This window comes from Staurois parvus, unplaced genomic scaffold (assembly GCF_062004578.1).
Source record: "Staurois parvus isolate SC_StPar_1 unplaced genomic scaffold, SC_StPar_1.0 ptg000526l, whole genome shotgun sequence".
In the NCBI taxonomy this organism is placed as follows: Eukaryota; Metazoa; Chordata; class Amphibia; order Anura; family Ranidae; genus Staurois; species Staurois parvus.
In genome coordinates, this window is record NW_028318322.1 from 365,608 (window position 1) to 387,030 (window position 21,423).

General features: G+C 43.9%; 1 protein-coding gene across 1 annotated transcript in view; it reads left to right on the top strand.

Annotated features, from left to right (window-relative positions):
- LOC149451659 (uncharacterized) overlaps window positions 1-21,423 on the top strand; it is a 285,430-nt gene that overhangs the window by 139,895 nt on the left and 124,112 nt on the right. The window contains exon 9 of the mRNA XM_089690355.1: window positions 7,533-8,723. Coding sequence (XP_089546481.1) covers window positions 7,533-8,723 — 1,191 coding nt within the window. The remainder of the gene's footprint in view (window positions 1-7,532; window positions 8,724-21,423) is intronic.

Sequence of the window (21,423 nt, forward strand, 5' to 3'; positions counted from 1 at the left end):
TGAAACCGCTGTATGGAGTGAATGTCCCAGAACTGTCAGAAATAGACAGAAACTGTCACAGAACTGTCCTTCTTCTCATCCTTCTCCTTCTTCTCATCCTTCTTCTCATCCTTCTCCTTCTCCTTCTTCTCATCCTTCTTCTTCTGCTTCTCCTTCTCCTTCTTCTCATCCTTCTCCTTCTCCTTCTCATCCTTCTCCTTCTTCTCATCCTTCTCCTTCTTCTCATCCTTTTTCTTCTCATCCTTCTCCTTCTCCTTCTTCTCATCCTTCTCCTTCTTCTCATCCTTCTCCTTCTTCTCATCCTTCTCCTTCTTCTCATCCTTCTCCTTCTTCTCATCATTCTCCTTCTTCTCATCCTTCTCCTTCTTCTCATCCTTCTTCTTCTCATCCTTCTCCTCCTTCTTCTCATCCTTCTTCTCATCCTTCTTCTTCTCATCCTTCTCCTTCTTCTCATCCTTCTCCTTCTCCTTCTTCTCATCCTTCTCCTTCTCCTTCTTCTCATCCTTCTCCTTCTTCTCATCCTTCTCCTTCTTCTCATCCTTCTCCTTCTCCTTCTTCTCTTCCTTCTCCTTCTTATCATCCTTCTCCTTCTTCTCATCATTCTCCTTCTTCTCATCCTTCTCCTTCTTCTCATCCTTCTTCTTCTCATCCTTTTCCTTCTTCTCATCCTTCTCCTTCTTCTCATCCTTCTCCTTCTTCTCATCCTTCTTCTTCTCATCCTTCTCTTTCTTCTCATCCTTCTCCTTCTCCTTCTTCTCATCCTTCTCCTTCTCCTTCTTCTCATCCTTCTCCTTCTTCTCATCCTTCTTCTTCTCATCCTTCTCCTTCTCATCCTTCTCCTTCTTCTCATCCTTCTCCTTCTCCTTCTTCTCATCCTTCTCCTTCTCCTTCTTCTCATCCTTCTCCTTCTCCTTCTCCTTCTTCTCATCCTTCTCCTTCTTCTCATCCTTCTCCTTCTTCTCATCCTTCTCCTTCTCCTTCTTCTCATCCTTCTCCTTCTCCTTCTTCTCATCCTTCTCCTTCTCCTTCTCCTTCCTCATCTCCAAGGGCATTTAAATTAAAGGTACAGTGTTCTGCACTAATTTAAAGGCTCTCTGAAGCCTAGAAACCCTTTAAATAAGTCATCTTCGTAGCGGAGAAATTCGCATCGAATCGAATTTCACACTGGAATTCGCCGAATCAGCCGAATCGAATTTTTCATTTCTTCGCTCATCTCTAGTTGTAATCCCTGAAAATGTGCTTTGTTGGTAGATTTGGGAACTTCAAAACATCCAGCAGCGTTTTTCTCCATCACTTGCTTTTCAAACGTACCTGCATCCATCTCTATCCAGTCTGAAATAAGCTGTCTTATTAACAGTGTAATTTCAGGTGTGAATCCTGCCATCAAGGTTTGGATATATATATATAATGCCCATTTCTGCACTAGCCATATCCATCCCAGCTTTTTCCTTCCAAACTTTCCTCAATCTTTTCACATGCTCTGTCACCGTCTCTTTTGTCCCTTGCTTACAAGCAACAGAAGTTGCGAACGATTTCCTGCTTTTCAATATTCTCTCCATCTCGGCTGTCACCTCTTCCCATACTTTTTTCTGAGTGTCTTCTTTCAGCCATGTATGAGTGGCTGCCGGGGTTCCAGGATGAACCAAAACATGTATGATAGACACCTTTGTCCAGTCAAACCCTGAGTCCATGTCATATCGTAAAATTCCATCAATTATTAATTTCATGTCCTGTTGTGAACACTGTCTGCAAGGTTGGCTCTCTTTAAATAATTTATGCAGGCACTTGGATTCTTTCTGGGGTCTGGACTATTCTTTATTATGTCATTTGTTTTGGTCATATCCATGGGTTTAATTACGATATCATTTCCCATCACAGTATATGGGAAAGCTACATTTTCTCCCTCTTTCACTTTTTCCTTTTACATTGCTTCTCAAAGTCCTGTCATTGGGGCTGCAGTCCTCTTTGTAGATGTAAGTGTAATGGTTAGTGGACTCTGTAGTTCTGGTAATTTGCCACTTGGGACTGCCATCTGATCTGTCTCCTTCCTCTTCCTCGGGACTGCCATCTGATCTGTCTCCTTCCTCTCTTCCTCAGGACAGCCATCTGATCTGTCTCCTTCCTCGGGACTGCCATCTGATCTGTCTCCTTCCTCTCTTCCTCAGGACCGCCATCTGATCTGTCTCCTTCCTCTCTTCCTCGGGACTGCCATCTGATCTGTCTCCTTCCTCTCTTCCTCGGGACTGCCATCTGATCTGTCTCCTTCCTCTCTTCCTTGGGACCACCATCTGATCTGTCTCCTTCCTCGGGACTGCCATCTGATCTGTCTCCTTCCTCTCTTCCTCGGGACCGCCATCTGATCTGTCTCCTTCCTCTCTTCCTCGGGACTGCGATCTGATCTGTCTCCTTCCACTCTTCCTCGGGACTATCATCTGATCTGTCTCCTTCCACTCTTCCTCGGGACTATCATCTGATCTGTCTCCTTCCTCCCTTCCTTGGGACAGCCATCTGATCTGTCTCCTTCCTCTTCCTCGGGACTGCCATCTGATCTGTCTCCTTCTTCTCTTCCTTGGGACAGCCATCTGATCTGTCTCCTTCCTCTCTTCCTCGGAACTGCCATCCTATCTGTCTCCTTCCTCGGGACTGCGATCTGATCTGTCTCCTTCCTCTCTTCCTCGGGACTGTCATCTGATCTGTCTCCTTCCTCCCTTCCTCGGGACCGCCATCTGATCTGTCTCCTTCCTCCCTTCCTCGGGACTGCCATCTGATCTGTCTCCTTCCTCTCTTCCTCGGGACTGCCATCTGATCTGTCTCCTTCCTCTCTTCCTTGGAACTGCCATCTGATCTGTCTCCTTCCTCTCTTCCTTGGGACCTCCATCTGATCTGTCTCCTTCCTCGGGACTGCCATCCTATCTGTCTCCTTCCTCGGGACTGCGATCTGATCTGTCTCCTTCCTCTCTTCCTCGGGACTGTCATCTGATCTGTCTCCTTCCTCCCTTCCTCGGGACCGCCATCTGATCTGTCTCCTTCCTCCCTTCCTCGGGACTGCCATCTGATCTGTCTCCTTCCTCTCTTCCTCGGGACTGCCATCTGATCTGTCTCCTTCCTCTCTTCCTTGGGACCTCCATCTGATCTGTCTCCTTCCTCGGGACTGCAATATGATCTGTCTCCTTCCTCTCTTCCTCGGGACTGCCATCTGATCTGTCTCCTTCCTCTCTTCCTTGGGACCGCCATCTGATCTGTCTCCTTCCTCTCTTCCTCGGGACTGCCATCTGATCTGTCTCCTTCCTCTCTTCCTTGGGACTGCGATCTGATCTGTCTCCTTCCACTCTTCCTCGGGACTATCATCTGATCTGTCTCCTTCCTCCCTTCCTCGGGACAGCCATCTGATCTGTCTCCTTCCTCTTCCTCGGGACTGCCATCTGATCTGTCTCCTTCCTCTCTTCCTCGGGACAGCCATCTGATCTGTCTCCTTCCTCTCTTCCTCGGGACTGCGATCTGATCTGTCTCCTTCCTCTCTTCCTCGGGACTGTCATCTGATCTGTCTCCTTCCTCCCTTCCTCGGGACCGCCATCTGATCTGTCTCCTTCCTCCCTTCCTCGGGACTGCCATCTGATCTGTCTCCTTCCTCTCTTCCTCGGGACTGCCATCTGATCTGTCTCCTTCCTCTCTGCCTCGGGACTGCCATCTGATCTGTCTCCTTCCTCTCTTCCTTGGGACTGCCATCTGATCTGTCTCCTTCCTCTCTTCCTTGGGACTGCCATCTGATCTGTCTCCTCCCTCTCTTACTCGGGACCGCCATCTGATCTGTCTCCTTCCTCTCTTCCTTGGGATTGCCATCTGATCTCTCTCCTTCCTCTCTTCCTCGGGACCGCCATCTGATCTGTCTCCTTCCTCTCTTCCTCGGGACTGCCATCTGATCTGTCTCCTTCCTCTCTTCCTCGGGACTGCGTTCTGATCTGTCTCTTTCCTCTCTTCCTGGGGACTGCCATCTGATCTGTCTCCTTCCTTTCTTCCTCGGGACCGCCATCTGATCTGTCTCCTTCCTCTCTTCCTCGGGACTGCCATCTGATCTGTCTCCCTCTCTTCCTCGGGACCGCCATCTGATCTGTCTCCTTCCTCTCTTCCTCGGGACTGCAATCTGATCTGTCTCCTTCCTCTCTTCCTGGGGACTGCCATCTGATCTGTCTCCTTCCTCTCTTCCTCGGGACTGCCATCTGATCTGTCTCCTTCCTCTCTTCCTCGGGAATGCCATCTGATCTGTCTCCTTCCTCTCTTCCTCGGGTCTGTCATCTGATCTGTCTCCTTCCTCTCTTCCTCGGGACTGCCATCTGATCTGTCTCCCTCTCTTCCTCGGGACCGCCATCTGATCTGTCTCCTTCCTCTCTTCCTCTGGACAGCCATCTGATCTGTCTCCTTCCTCTCTTCCTCGGGACTGCCATCTGATCTGTCTCCTTCCCTCTCTTCCTCGGGATTGCGATCTGATCTGTCTCCTTCCTCTCTTCCTCGGGTCTGTCATCTGATCTGTCTCCTTCCTCTCTTCCTCGGGACCTCCATCTGATCTTTCTCTATCCTCGGGACCGCCATCTGATCTGTCTCCCTCTCTTCCTCAGGACCTCCATCTGATCTGTCTCCTTCCTCTCTTCCTCGGGACCGCCATCTGATCTGTCTCCCTCTCTTCCTCGGGACCGCTATCTGATCTGTCTGCTTCCTCTCTTCCTCGGGACCGCCATCTGATCTGTCTCCTTCCTCTCTTCCTCAGGTCTGTCATCTGATCTGTCTCCTTCCTCTCTTCCTCGGGTCTGTCATCTGATCTGTCTCCTTACTCTCTTCCTCGGGACTGCCATCTGATCTGTCTCCTTCCTCGGGACTGCGATCTGATCTGTCTCCTTCCTCCCTTCCTCAGGACTGCCATCTGATCTGTCTCCTTCCTCTCTTCCTCGGAACTGCCATCTGATCTGTCTCCTTCCTCTCTTCCTCGGGACTGCCCTCTGATCTGTCTCCTTCCTTGGGACTGCCATCTGATCTGTCTCCTTCCTCTTTTCCTTGGGACTGCCATCTGATCGGTGTGTAGTTCTGGTAATTTGTCACTCGGCACTGCGATCTGATATGTCTCCTTCCTCTCTTCCTCCTACAGCCCCTCCCTCCTCCTCCTCCCGTACTGTACTATCCGGACTCTGTATCTCCACTGCTTGTTCTATGGGAGGCTGTAGTGGTCTATCTGTTCTCAAAGATTTGAGGAAATCTTCATCCTCTGTCTTTGGTAATGCTGGATATACTTGTGTAGAAGTTGGCGGGGCAGATGCTGGGGGTTAAAGAGTGGAGATTAAAATTCCTGGGCTCCGGAGCGTAACCAGACACATATCTGAGCCAGTGAATACCCGCAGATTTCCTGTATTTAAAGTCACACCTTGGGCAAGTTCAAAGATGTCTTATCTCCTAAACACAGTCCCCTTATCATGTCCATATGAATCTTATCATTAGACCCATCTCTAGGAAAGGGACCACTGCTTTTCATATCCAGGGACCATTCTGCAGTATTGTCTGTGAAAGGAACCACATAGTGATCATCCCATGGTGATACTCTGATCACATATTCTTTACAAGTTAGCCTAGACCATTCCGGATTCTCTTGTCTTTCTTTTTCTCAGCAATATCACTTAACACTTTATGCGATAGCCTTGGAATTTTTGGCAGAGATCCCTTACTTTGGATCTTTCCCATACTGGAAGAGGAAACAGCTGTTAGGCAAAGCAATAAATGATTACAATATCAGTACTTATTCCCTGAAGCGGAGAGGTTGTCATGTCAGCAAAGCCTTCTCCACAGTTCAGGAGTTTAACACCTAAAAGTACAAATCCTTGTAATAAACCTGTTCTGAAGAAACACAAATACTACATAGCAGTTCCATAACACACAGCAAATAGGCACTTCTACTTCTAAAATGGCAGAAATAACCGAAGACTCCTGTGAATTCACAATACATCTGCCGAGGCAATTTCCCCCAGAGGCTTCCAAAACCTCTGAATTTCCTTTGAGGTCCCACCTCAAGGACTCTCCGTGAGATCCAACAATCTCACATGGAAACTTTGGCTGCTGTCCTGGGGTCTTTAACCTCCTCGGCGGTATGATTCTTTCTAATTTTTTGTGCTGAAAGCGGTACATTATTTTGCATGGAAATATGTAGTTTTTTTATTGTAGGCTGTAATTTTTAGGAATAACTCGCTGAAATCTATCCGAAAAAGAGTCTATTAAACATCCCGGATATGATAAAACTTGAAACACGAAATCATAAATTATAATTTAATAAATAATCATAAAAAATAATAATATAATAATAAATTTAATTCAATAATATAATCAAACCAAAAACACTGACATTTGAAATACAGAGGCAAATTCACACATCGCTGAGCAAAGTCGCAAAATCGTTTTCAGTGTCTGATGAGGAATTTCCCCCACAAATCATTATCACTCAATTCTGCAAGTGGTTCTGATTTACTATCGCTGTTCTAAAACCACTTTTGACGTAAAGGGACGCTTTTTGGCCGCCATGGACTTTTCTAAGTTTCCAGGCAGAAAGAACAGTCAAAATGCAGGCAGGGCGCCGGACAAAGCACCGAGTGTAGCTCCGGGTTACCGCTTTTGGTATAGAAATTTTACCCCGAGCTACACTCGGGAATACCGCCAAGGAGGTTAAAGGGGATTTGATCCGGCAAAACTAAGACAAAATAGCTCAGCTTACCTGACCAGCCTCGCCTTTAATCCCGACTTCTGACACCAGATTGCAAGGATTCAACCTATGTCTGTAGCCCTTTAAATGTCTTCGGTAATTTCTGCCCTCTGATCTCAGGAGAAATAAAGCTCCGGACACCGAAGTGTGCAAACTAAATCTTTGAACGTTTAATGTGTGCGAGTAGGTTTTACAAATGCAGAATGACCAACGAAATATTGTAATGACCAACGAAATATTGTAATGACCAACGATGTATTGTAATGACCAATGATATATTGGACTCTTATCAAGAAAGATAACGACCACAAATGACTGAAGCCAACCATATAAGTCAGTTCCATCTACAGAATGGGAACTGAATTCATGAAACAAACAGTCATTATAAGTGACATATAAACACCAAACTAACTTGTTCACACATCTACAATGGAGGCATTAAACACAATGGATGCCAGTTAATAAGACATTTTTCCTTACAGGGGGATTTGTACCATCCTGACATTTGGGGAAATTTGTCCTGTCCTGATATTTGGGGGGATTTGAACCAATCAGCTCCTGTCTAGTAATCCTCTTTGTATTTTAGTCCATGGCCGGGAGATGAGGAAAACCTCCGAGGATTGTCTCACTTTGTCTCCAGACTGGAAAGTAGAAGATGAGGACATCACACAGTATAGTCCAGGAGAAAACCCGGCTCCCTCCAATGTCCATCCGGCACCACCCAGTGTAGATGGACCATCGGATTCCTCGTATCCTGAGGAACCTCAGACTGTGTGGGACCGGGCCGGCCTTCCAACAGGGAAAAAGTTCTCCTGTCTTGAGTGCGGGAAATGTTTCCATCATAAATACCGTCTTAATATGCATATAAGATCTCACACAGGAGAGAAGCCATATTCCTGTCCTGAGTGCGGGAAATGTTTTTCAGTGAAGTCCAGTCTTTACAGACATCAGAGATCTCACACGGGGGAGAAGCCATATTCTTATCCTGAGTGTGGAAAATTTTTTCCAGAGAAGTCCAGTCTGCACAAACATCAGAAATCTCTCAAGGGGGAGAAGCCATTTTCCTGTCCTGAGTGCGGGAAATGTTTTTCAGTGAAGTCCCATCTTTCCAGGCATCAGACATGTCACACAGGGGAGAAGCCGTATTCTTGTCCTGAGTGTGGGAAATGTTTTTCACAAAAATCCAGTCTGCACAAACATCAGAGATCTCACACAGGGGAGAAGCCGTATTCTTGTCCTGAGTGTGGGAAATGTTTTTCACAGAAGTCCAGTCTGCACAAACATCAGATGTCTCACACGGGGGAGAAGCCATTTTCCTGTCCTGAGTGCGGGAAATGTTTTTCACTGAAGTCCCATCTTTCGAGGCATCAGACATCTCACATGGGGGAAAAGCCATATTCTTGTTCTGAGTGCGGGAAATGTTTTTCATTGAAGTCCTATCTTTACAGACACCAGAAATTTCACACAGGAGAGAAGCCGTATTCCTGTTCTGAGTGCGGGAAATGTTTTTCAGAGAAGTCCAGTCTGCACAAGCATCAGAGATCTCACACGGGGGAAAAACCATATTCTTGTTCTGTGTGCGGGAAATGTTTTTCACAGAAGTCCAGTGTGCACAAACATCAGAGATCTCACACGGGAGAGAAGCCGTATTCTTGTCCTGAGTGTGGGAAATGTTTTTCACAGATGTCTCATCTTCACAAACATCAGAGATCTCACACAGGGGAGAAGCCGTATTCTTGTCCTGAGTGCGGGAAATGTTTTTCAGAGAAGTCAAGTCTTTACAGCCATCAGAGATCTCACATGGGGGAGAAGCCGTATTCCTGTCTTGAGTGCGGGAATTGTTTTTCACAGAAGTCCAGTCTTCACACACATCAGAGACTGCACACGGGGGAGAAGCCGTATTCCTGTCCTGAGTGCGGGAAATGTTTTTCACAGAAGTCCTATCTTTACACACATCAGAGATTGCACACAGGGAAAAAGTCACTTTTCTGTTCTGAGTGCGGGAAATGTTTTGTAAATCAAGCAGATCTTGTCAAGCATCAAAGGTCTCACAAAAGGGAAAAGCTTTATTCCCGTCCTGAGTGTGGGAAATGTTTTTCAGAAAAGTCCAATCTTTACAAACATCAGAGGTCTCACATGGGGGAGAAGCCACTTTCCTGTCCTGAGTGAGGGAAATGTTCCTCACTGAAGTCCTGTCTTCCTGTACATCAGGGGTCCCACACAACCATGGAGGTGTATTAGTGCCTTGAGTGCGGGAAATGTCTTCTAGATGAATGTTGCTGGACATCCCAGCTCTCATGTGGGGAAGAAGCACACCCTGATATACACCTCAGATATACTCCATGGCTGATCTTCATCATGGAAGAAACAGTTCATAAGGAGATCAGAGGCCCCCAAAGACATGGATGAAGTGTGGGACCGGGTTGGCCATTGATAGCAGGAGAAGAATAAAAATGGAGTCCTGCCCTGTGATTGGCTGAGTACATTTTGTGGTGGGAGATTTCACAAACACTTGGAGGTCTATGGAGAACAATGTTGAACGGATGTGACCGGCATTCTCCAGCTGGGAGGAGTTTTGGCCGTATTTTATTTCTTATGATCATTGGCTCCATCTAGTGGCCATAATATCATATTGGGCTAGTTTTACTGATGGAGATATTTCAGAAAAATCACCTCATTGTGGCCACTAGATGGAGCCGGCGATCATAGGAAATCACTGTGTTACTTAACATAGGGCAGGATGTTGTCACAGCTGGAGGAATGATTGTCTCATTGGTCCAATGAATGTTCTATAAATAGAGCCCTTGGTTTCCTTCATCAGACACGCCCCCATACTAATCACTGAGGTCATACTCCCGCACTCTGAGGTCACACTCCCGCACCCTGAGGTCACACTCCGGCACCCTGAGGTCACACTCCCGCACTCTGAGGTCACACTCCCGCACCCTGAGGTCACGCTCCGGCACCCTGAGGTCACGCTCCGGCACTCTGAGGTCACACTCCTGCACTCTGAGGTCACACTCCCGCACTCTGAGGTCACACTCCCGCACCCTGAGGTCACGCTCCCGCACCCTGAGGTCACGCTCCCGCACCCTGAGGTCACGCTCCCGCACTCTGAGGTCACGCTCCGGCACCCTGAGGTCACGCTCCCGCACTCTGAGGTCACACTCCCGCACTCTGAGGTCACACTCCCGCACTCTGAGGTCACACTCCGGCACTCTGAGGTCACACTCCCGCACTCTGAGGTCACACTCCCGCACTCTGAGACAGATAAAACTTTATTTTGGTGATATTTATTCACCGCTGGAATTTTTATTTTTTTTGCTATATAAATTAAAATGTCCAAAAATGTTGAAAATAAAATGTTTTTCTTATAAAATTTTGCAAATAAATAATCTTTCTTCATAAATCTTGGCCAAAATGTATTCAGATATCTTTTTAGTAAAAAAAAAAACAAATTAGTTTATAACCAAAAATTATAATTTTTCCAAAAAAAGTTTTACATTTTTATTTTTTTATATTATTATTTATGTTTTTTTTACACCCATAAAGGCTGTAAAAGCAATAATTTCTCCTTCTCTCTATCTGCATTCCTGCAGCCATTGAGAAATACTGTGAGAGCTGTGATTGGTCACAGCTTGTCACATGGTACAAGTCTGTTGAGAATAGCCCTGTACCATGTGACCTCGGTGATCATTCACAGATTTCACTGGTAGTAAGCAATGATATCAGGAAGTGACATCTTGCTTACTACTGTTCATGTGATCACTTGTCTTCAGTTCACTGATCTTCCTAGTGAATGGCTGTGCAGGGAGGGGGGATGTCAGGACAAGTCTGATGATTGGAGGAGAGCAGACTGAGCTCCCAGCAGTTAGAGAACTGACCACGCTGAGCTCTCATGACTAATGTGGTCAGTTTTAATAGGAAATCAGAGGGACTGGCAGGATCACTGGGGATCAAATATAAATAGGAGCTAATAGACGTCCCTGACTGTAAGCCCAGCACCCTATGATAATGTGCATCGCACGAAACGCGTCAGATGGGCTATAGTTTCTGAACGTCTGACCACCGCTGGTGGCCATTTTGAATTCTATATGGTCAGTTTCTATTTATTTACTTGTATTTTCTATACTTTGTAAACAATAAATCAGTTATCTACGGTATCACGCCATGTGGTGTCCCTTATTGGGCTCTCTTCATTGAGAGCCTTCATCCACAGAGCCTGGGACCCCAGACGGTGATACACAGTTAGGTCCTCGGAGTACTCCACTCTAGACGAGACCCGATGGTGTAAGATCCTGGGAGCAGTTGACCATTATCACACCTGATGAGACAGGCTAATCTCATATGCGGTTTTTTTTACGCACTTCTGGTGAGTGCGCATTTTATTTATTCCACACTCATCGTTTGCTTCACTGGATTTACTCCCCACACACTCATTAGGATCTACCAGATCCCCACGTGGCTTTGTATTCCATTACCCTGGGACATTCCTTTCACCTTTCACCTTAGGGTGATTCATTGACTTTGCACTTTATATTTCTATGTATTTTATACCTTTTTATTATACCATATGATATCGTTATGGTTTTGTTTTTCATGCATATTTAGGGCTGCACCTATTTCTATTTCTTAGTGTTTTGAAGGTTCAAGTTGTTTGCCTTTTTGGTGTTCTAGCTGCTATTTCAGAGTTTCATATAACGCTCGCTTACCATCCTGCTGTACTCAAATCAGAGGGACTGGCAGGATCTCCGGGGATCTCACACAAAGGAAGCAATACAGAGAGAAGAGGAGACGTCTTCATACCAGGACATGGGACAGCCAGCACAGATCAGGAATAGGACATGTTGGAGGAGCATATTCTATGAAGGAGAAGTTCAGGCAAAGCTCTTTTGTCTGTACTTCTCCTGTGGATCAGAGGAGTGCAGTTCATTCTGAACTCCTGTGACCCGTTTTCAGGTGAAGCCCGCTGTCAGCTGACATCACTCAGCCGGTCCAGGCTGGGGAAAGATCACGCAGGCACAGGGAGAACATGCAAACTCCAAGCAGGTATGGCAGTGGTTGGGATTTAAATGCTAGTTCTTCTAGGACAGCGGTTCTCAACCTGGGGGTCGCGACCCCTTTGGGGGTCGAACGACCATTTCACAGGGGTCGCCTAAGACCATCGGAAAACACATATTTCCGATGGTCTTAGGAACCGAGACACCGCTCCTGTCTCCGGCGATGTGTGGGCGGGATGATACGCTGCCCTGTCACCTGGCCACACCTCCGGGATCACTCAACAGCTCCGCCTCCTCGCCGCTGATTGGCCACCGGAACTGTGGCTCAGGAGAGGCACACAGGTGGCCAATCACCGGCGAGGAGGTGGAGCTTGGAGAGGAGGAGCCGAGCGGCAGCGCGCGGAGATCTAAGAAGATCGAGGGAGCTGCCGTAGTAAGTGAAGAGGAGAGCGGCCAGAGAAGGAAGACAGCTGACAGGTAAGTGAGAGAGCGAGCCCAGGCTGGAGCAGGGGACAGCAAGGTAAGTATCATTGGTGTCAGTGGGAGGAATAGTGCCCCATCATTTGTGTCACTAATACCAACAATGGGGCACTATTTCTCCCACCACTGACACCAACGATGGGGCACTATTCCTCCCCCCACTGACACCAACGATGGGGCACTATTCCTCCCCTCCACTGACACCAACGATGGGGCACTATTCCTCCCCCCCACTGACACCAAGAATGGGGCACTATTCCTCCCCCCACCGACACCAACGATGGGACACTATTTCCCCCCCCCCCCACTGACACCAACGATGGGGCACTATTCCCCACCTGACCCCAATGATGGGGCACTATTTCCCCCTCTACCACACTGACATCAATGATGGGGCACTATTCCTCCCACTGACACCAATGATGGGGCACTATTCCCCCCACTGACACCAATGATGGGGCACTATTCCCCCCACTGACACCAATGATGGGGCACTATTCCCCCCACTGACATCAATGATGGGGCACTATTCCCCCCACTGACATCAATGATGGGGCACTATTCCTCCCACTGACACCAATGATGGGGCACTATTCCTCCCACTGACACCAATGATGGGGCACTATTCCCCCCACTGACACCAATGATGGGGCACTATTCCCCCCACTGACACCAATGATGGGGCACTATTCCCCCCACTGACACCAATGATGGGGCACTATTCCCCCCACTGACACCAATGATGGGGCACTATTCCCCCCACTGACACCAATGATGGGGCACTATTCCCCCCACTGACACCAATGATGGGGCTCTATTCCCCCCACTGACACCAATGATGGGGCTCTATTCCCCCCACTGACACCAATGATGGGGCACTATTCCCCCCACTGACACCAATGATGGGGCACTATTCCCCCCACTGACACCAATGATGGGGCACTATTCCTCACACTGACACTGTAAAATATCGTATTGTCTCGATATTTTATTAACTTGTATTGATGAGAAATGTTCAGATAGAAAGTCCTTCCACTTCTTGTAAAAACTCAAAAAGATGATTTAATAATAACGTTGCATAAAATTAGAAATAAAATATTGGCATACAGAATGTTTAAATAATGTCCAAAAAGTATAGTTAAGTTCTTGATAATAAGATTGTATATATGTATATGTGTGTATGTGTGTGTGTCTCTCAAGGCTTCCAGCAATGTGCGAGAGACTCAAAACTGTTCTGCTACCAAAAAAGCAATCCAGCCCCCACCAACCTAAAAGTGGGTTGGTATACTCTTGTAGTCCCACTAAGATAATTGACACCAACAGATGTGTATATATATAACAAACCCTCCAGCCTACTTCTCTCAAAGTCTGAGTGTAACTTTATCTCTTACATAGATGGGGGAGGATGGGGGAAGGTATAGCTAATTGCTCTCATATGTGGCTTGAATGTAAAGGAAAAACCCAAGATATATGTTCACAGACTCTGAAGTCTAATTACTCACTTTTCCCAATCTAGAACAAATATAAATATAATAACTCAATTATTCTATTAAGATCCAACTCATTCATACTTATGTTAGTACTGTTAATAAGAAGATATTAGATATTTAGGTTAAGGAAAGCTTCTAACATTTCCCTCTCAAAATGATCGATTTTATCGAATCTTAATCATTTTCCTTATCTTAATCCCTTTATACACATTCTCGTCACTTTCGTATCCATTTAAGCGTTTTTGGATCTTAAGATAATTGATCTGCACATATCTTTAATTTGATTCTATAATGGGAAAACAAATTCTTTGATAAACCTTTTGTTATGTATCACATAAAAATATTTTTACCCTTATTATTTTCCTTTTACCAAATAATTCATCCCCTTAATAAATGTATAACTGTAACATTATAGTACAATACTTTAAAATATGGCACTTAAAAAATAGATGTTTCATATTTTCCCTCCAAAATGTGTGTAGCACACAGTTCTATAATCCACTACATCTTTTCAAAATACCTTATTAACATTTAAGCATAACATATGTTCTCTAACTTCAATCCATACATGTATATCAAATGATTTGTTTTTTTAAAAACATACATATAACAATGTAAAGCTTGCCTAAGTTTCTCTATATGTACCTTAGAAAAACGTATCTCTAGCTTAATTAACAACAGATGTTCTAACTAAGAGTGACTCTGTTGTGACAAAAGTTTAACCCTTTCATTTCTGAAAATACATAGTGTGTGATTGCAAATGTTCATGTGAAAACTGATCTCATCTTGATATGGTAAACATATGTCAAAATAAAATGTACACACAAAAAAAACCAATATATCTGATGAATGAATTATTTCATCAGTAATCAAAAGTCAATTGTTTTATAAGTTCTTCCTCTATGAGATGCCTTGAGATGTCTTGTCTTCTTCTAGCACTCTGTAAAGTTAAAATAACTTTATTGAACATAAAAAGAACAACAAAAACAATGATGAATGAAATTCTTGTTGCAAAGCTTCTTCCAGAATAAATTTCCTTCTTGGAAAATGTATTATCATCTGAAAGGTTTAGAAATATTTGAACTTTCTTCCTTTAACAGTTACTCTTAGGTCATTTCCTGTAACAGAAATGCAGTATCATTATTTTGGCATTGAAAATTTTACATTGATTAATCCTCTTACATTTATCTGTTAATATTACATATCACAATCACAAACATTTCTAGTCATGACATGGAAGACATATTTTGATTATAACACTTCTTATTGACTTGTAGTGTTCTTTTTTAGAATGCAGGCACTTTCGCCTAACAGTACTAGGGTTGCTGATGCAAATCCCAACCATGGCATCACCTGCCTGGAGTTTACATGTTCTCCCTGTGCTTGCGTGGGTTTCCTTCGGGTACTCCGGTTTCCTTCCACACTCCAAAGTCATGTTGATAGGAGAATTGCTCCTATCTAAATTGGCCCTAGTATGTATATGTATGAATGCGAGTTAGGAACCTTAAATTGTACACCCCTTGAGGGTTAGAGACTTATGTGAATGTACTATATATATGTAAAAAGCACTACATAAATTGACAACGCTATATAAGTACCTGAAATAAACAAAAATAAATATAACAGGACGCTACATCTCCATTATTGGTCATGATTCAAAACCTTGGTTTCAAAACCAAAGAAAGGTTTTGTATCAACCCAGAGATGACAAAGGATCATGCCTTTGATCTTATCTCTATAAAATTGGAAATATGCGTAGCTGTTTTTTGTGTTGACTTACTTCTTGTAGTGTAAGACTGATCTGCAGTAATACATACTGGTTTCAAACTTTTCTCAGTTCCTATGTTGAAAACATGAGGTACAAACTTCTCACCTACAGCTGTACAAACATGTGTTGGTATGTTTTCCTGAAAATGTCTTTTTGTTACTTCTATCTGAATGTGTTTGGAAGACAGTGTTTTGTACCATATAGGATAATTTTCACGATAATTGTCTGTTGAACCATTTTCCCCTAGGAGTTTCAGTGAGGAATCAGGTGTCTGTAATATGATCTGACTTGATCTCACAATGTATTCAGTTATTTTGACTGCAAAGAAAACACTTAACAATTTTTTCATATGTGCATCAAAGTTTTTCTCCATATTTGTCAAAGTTCTTGAGAAGAAACCTATTATTTTTTTATTATCTTCTTTTAATTGTGACAAAGTTGCTGAGATTGCATTCTTGGAAACATTGGTTTCTAAAACAAAAGGAATTTTACTACAAAACTCAACAGTATTTAATGTAGTAGCATTCTGCAAATCCCATTTCAATAGTTCAAAAGCTTCTTTCTCAGTTTGATCCCATTGATCAAATACTCCATCTTTTTGTCTCAAACGATCAAATAATGATCTAGACTTCTCTGCAAAATTGGGTATAAAATCTTTACAATGATTTACTTCGCTCAAAAACTGATGCAAAGCCTTGCGATTTGTTGGAATTGGATAAGCAGAAATAGTTCTAACTTTTTCTTGCAACAACTGTCTCTGTCCATGACTAATTTGCATATGAAGGAATTCCACCTGTCTTTTCATCAACTGGACTTTCTCTGTATTCAATTTCAATCCTGCTGTTTGTAACAACGTAAATATTTCAGACAAAAGAGTGATATGTTCAGTTATATTTTGTGTAGACAAGAGAAGCTTGTCTACATGCTGGACAATACATTCTGGCCTAGAGAATTTAGATAATATTTTTCCCAAATACTCATGAACAATGCCATCACTTAAATCTAAGCCTGGGGCTAATCTTGTGAATGTATAAGTTTCTTTGTTGAAGCTAAAGGCAAGTTTATATTGACAACTCTTAGCTAAGGGTACTGACAAATGGCTATTGGCGATTTCAAGTACTGAGAATATTTTGGCCTTGGCATCAAGATGTGACATTATGTTACAATCAGGAACAATAGATTTGTTATTTGTGATGCATTTGTTCAATGTCCTGAAGTCAACTGATAAAGAATATGAATTATCAGCTTTGATAGGCCAAATACAATTATTCACCACTGATTGTACTTTCTTTAAAATTCCTTGCTGTAAAAACTCATCTACAATGGAAGAAATTGAATTAATTGATTCTAATGGCAATTTGTATTGAGGTTGAGGCTTAGGGTCTCTACCTTCAATGTCGACTTCAAAATTTGTAAACAAACCTACATCATTTTTGCTTTGACTCCAAAGATCCTTATGTGATATAACCAATTGTTCCAATTCAAGATTGGTTCCTGTATGTGGCCATTTATGATCTGAAGACATGTCAGCAGTTGCTGTACAAATACTTCCAACATTACCGTACATGGAAGAATCAATTGATGTTGATTTGGGCCTTCCACTTTCATCCAATAAATTTGGAGCAACATATTCCAACAGTAAAGAAGAAGAATCTCGATTTGATCCTGATCCTAATTTCGGCAATGGCAATAAACCACTCCTATTAATGACAACAGCACTGTTTACCATATTGTTTAAGCTGTTGTTAACTCTCAGTGAACTGATCTTTTTAACTTCTGAGGCATAAGGCAACTCAGACAGACTATTGTTGGAACATGGAGGAGTAGATTGTTCAGAAATTATATTTTGGTCTTCTAATTCCAAAGCTTTTCTTTGTAAATCTAATTTATAATGAATACAATCTCTTTTCAAATGACCAAATCGTTTACAATAGAAACAAATAGTATTTCCTGTCTGCTCTGAGACTCTCGTCCTGCCTGTGACGTGTTCATCATCATAACTGGGTGTGGCTAAGCACATGGTCTCTCTCTGTTCTCCATTTTGAACAATTAAACTTTCCTTTTTCTGATTGTTTAATTTAAGTTGTCTCCTAACTGTATCAATAACTTTGGCTGCTTGATCTAAATCATTTTTTCCAGTAGCAATAATAACAGATGCTGGATCAAGATACTTGAATTTTTTAACAAAAGCATTTACCATAGAAGGAGTCTCATTGTCTAAATTAAATATCATTTTGTATACTTTAGAAAATCTATTTTTAAATTCAAAAGGATCATCATTAATCGTAGCTCTTAAGGAGTCTAAGATTTCCAAAGAAGGAGTTTCCTCTCCAGTAGTAAATTTCAATAATTGACGTAGTCGGTCTGATGCATTGCTATACATTTCCTCATCATCCTCAATATATGGCGTTTTGATTAATCTACATGCCATAACACTGGGGAGCCATAAACAGAATAGAAAATTTCTTTGCTCCTGATTTAAACAAAAATTATTACAAAAATTTTCATAAACCTCCATGTTATAGAAAGCATCGGCGTCCATATCATAGGCTGGCATATCCTTCAAAATTTTCATGAGCTGATCAAGGATTTTAAGATTAAGTTTTGCAGCTTTATCCCTTAATTTTCTCTTACACATTTCTTCCTGATTGGTAGGATCTCCTTCTATAGACTGGATCTCTGGTACAAAAGATTTTTGTTTCTCTGCCTTAGTATTCACACAAATTCTTTTTACATCATTCTGCAGGTCAGATAACTGAATGTCTTTTGTTTGAATTGCGCTTTGCATATCATCTATTTGCTCAGTCAAAATCTGGCAATTAGCACATACACTGCTCTGATCTTGCTTCATTACACATGTAACAGTCTTAGGAACATCAAAAATCATGGCGTTAAAAACATTAACTAACTTCATTACATTTCTAACTTGTTTGCTCAGTTTCTTAAAGGAAAACTTAGATTTTTCTATCTTAATATTAGCCTGTAAGCACTCATTATACATGTACCGCCAAAGTTCATTATCTGTAACAAATGTAGACAGATTCTTGAATTCTAACTTACTCTCTCTAGATAATTCATCAATAAAATCCATTACTTACCGATTAAGAAGGTCTTTCTTTACATAACACGTCTTTTCTCTCTTGGTGGGAAATGACATCACCAAGGAACAGCGTTTCTTGCAATTGCGCAAAATTCTCACCAATTCTGCTTTTAGGTTCTCGATTATGCCGACGATTCATCTGTTGCAGACTTTACTTCTCCTGAAAGCTTGATTTCATATTTTGCTGAGTGTGCAAACCTCTTCCCTCTCATCAAGATGAAGAAGAAAAAAGTCAAAAATAAGCGATCGGCGGAAACGAATCGAACTGGAGGCTCGCCACTGTAAAATATCGTATTGACTCGATATTTTGTTAACTTGTATTGGTGAGAAATGTTCAGATAGAAAGTCCTTCCACTGCTTGTATAAACTCAAAAAGATGATTTAATAATAACGTTGCATAAAATTAGAAATAAAATATTGGCATACAGAATGTTTAAATAATGTCCAAAAATATAGTTAAGTTCTTGATAATAAGATTGTATATATGTATATGTGTGTGTATGTGTGTGTGTATGTCTGTCGCATCAAGGCTGCTATAGAGTGAGAGAGACTCAAACCTTTGTTCTGCTATTAAAAAAGCAATCCAGCCCCCACCAACCTAAAAGTGGGTTGGTATTCTCTTGTAGTCCCACAAAGATAATTGGAAACAGATGTGTATATATAACAAACCTTCAGTCTACTTCTCTCAAAGTCTGAGTGTAACTTTATCTCTTACATAGATGGGGGAGGATGGGGGAAGGTATAGCTAATTACTCTCATATGTGGCTTGAATGTAAAGGAAAAACCCAAGATATGTATATTCACAGACTATGAAGTCTAATTCCTTACTTTTCCCAATCTAGAACAAATATAACTATAATAACTCAATTATTCTATTAAGATCCAACTCATTCATACTTATGTTAGTACTGTTAATAAGAAGATATTAGATATTGGGTTAAGGAAAGCTTCTAACAGGGCCTGGCAGCAGCTATGGGAGGCCCGTAATCTGCCAGCACCCTATGTCAAAAAATTCAACACACCAGCAGTGTGAAGAGACCTGAATGTGGCACATGGCAGAGTGTGGCGATGTAGACAGCAGCAATGGGAGGCCGTACAGGGACCCATGACAGACTCTGGACTTGGCAGCAGCATGAGGAGGCGGTACAGGGGCCCATGGCAGATTAGGGGCCTGGCAGCAGCTATGGGAGGCCCGTAATCTGCCAGCACCCTATGTCAAAAAATTCAACACACCAGCAGTGTGAGGAGACCTGAAAGTGGCACATGGCATGAGAGACTGTGGACCTGGCAGCAGCATGAGGAGGCGGTACAGGGGCCCATGGCAGATTAGGGGCCTGGCAGCAGCTATGGGAGGCCCGTAATCTGCCAGCACCCTATGTCAAAAAATTCAACACACCAGCAGTGTGAAGAGACCTGAATGTGGCACATGGCAGAGTGTGGCGATGGAGAGAGCAGCAATGGGAGGCCGTACAGGGACCCATGACAGACTCTGGACTTGGCAGCAGCATGAGGAGGCGGTATAGGGGCCCATGGCAGATTAGGGGCCTGGCAGCAGCTATGGGAGGCCCGTAATCTGCCAGCACCCTATGTCAAAAAATTCAACACACCAGCAGTGTGAAGAGACCTGAATGTGGCACATGGCAGAGTGTGGCGATGGAGACAGCAGCAATGGGAGGCCGTACAGGGACCCATGAGAGACTCTGGACTTGGCAGCAGCATGAGGAGGCGGTACAGGGGCCCATGGCAGATTAGGGGCCTGGCAGCAGCTATGGGAGGCCCGTAATCTGCCAGCACCCTATGTCAAAAAATTCAACACACCAGCAGTGTGAAGAGACCTGAATGTGGCACATGGCAGAGTGTGGCGATGGAGACAGCAGCAATGGGAGGCCGTACAGGGACCCATGAGAGACTCTGGACTTGGCAGCAGCATGAGGAGGCGGTATAGGGGCCCATGGCAGATTAGGGGCCTGGCAGCAGCTATGGGAGGGCCGTAATCTGCCAGCACCCTATGTCAAAAAATTCAACACACCAGCAGTGTGAGGAGACCTGAAAGTGGCACATGGCATGAGAGACTGTGGACCTGGCAGCAGCATGAGGAGGCGGTACAGGGGCCCATGGCAGATTAGGGGCCTGGCAGCAGCTATGGGAGGCCCGTAATCTGCCAGCACCCTATGTCAAAAAATTCAACACACCAGCAGTGTGAGGAGACCTGAAAGTGGCACATGGCATGAGAGACTGTGGACCTGGCAGCAGCATGAGGAGGCGGTACAGGGGCCCATGGCAGATTAGGGGCCTGGCAGCAGCTATGGGGCCCGTAATCTGCCAGCACCCTATGTCAAAAAATTCAACACACCAGCAGTGTGAGGAGACCTGAAAGTGGCACATGGCATGAGAGACTGTGGACCTGGCAGCAGCATGAGGAGGCGGTACAGGGGCCCATGGCAGATTAGGGGCCTGGCAGCAGCAATGGGAGGCCCGTAATCTGCCAGCACCCTATGACAAAAAATGGAACACACCAGCAGTGTGTGAGGAGACCTGAAAGTGGCACATGTTTGTGGCATGATTCATGGCGGATTTAGTCAGTTGTGTCAGGAACTGGTGGTTTGAAATCCAGACTAATCCACTCTGATTCATTTTCACAAACGTGAGTCTCTCCACACTTTGGGTGGACAGTCGTGTCCTCCGCGGAGTTACAATACCTCCTGCCGCACTAAACACGCGCTCCGATGCCACGCTACTGGCCGGGCATGACAGCCTTTCAAGGGCAAATTCAGCTAGTTGGGGCCAAAGGTCAAGTTTCGTTGCCCAGTAGTCAAGGGGATTGTCTACCTCGGTTGGCAGGGTGCTGTCCA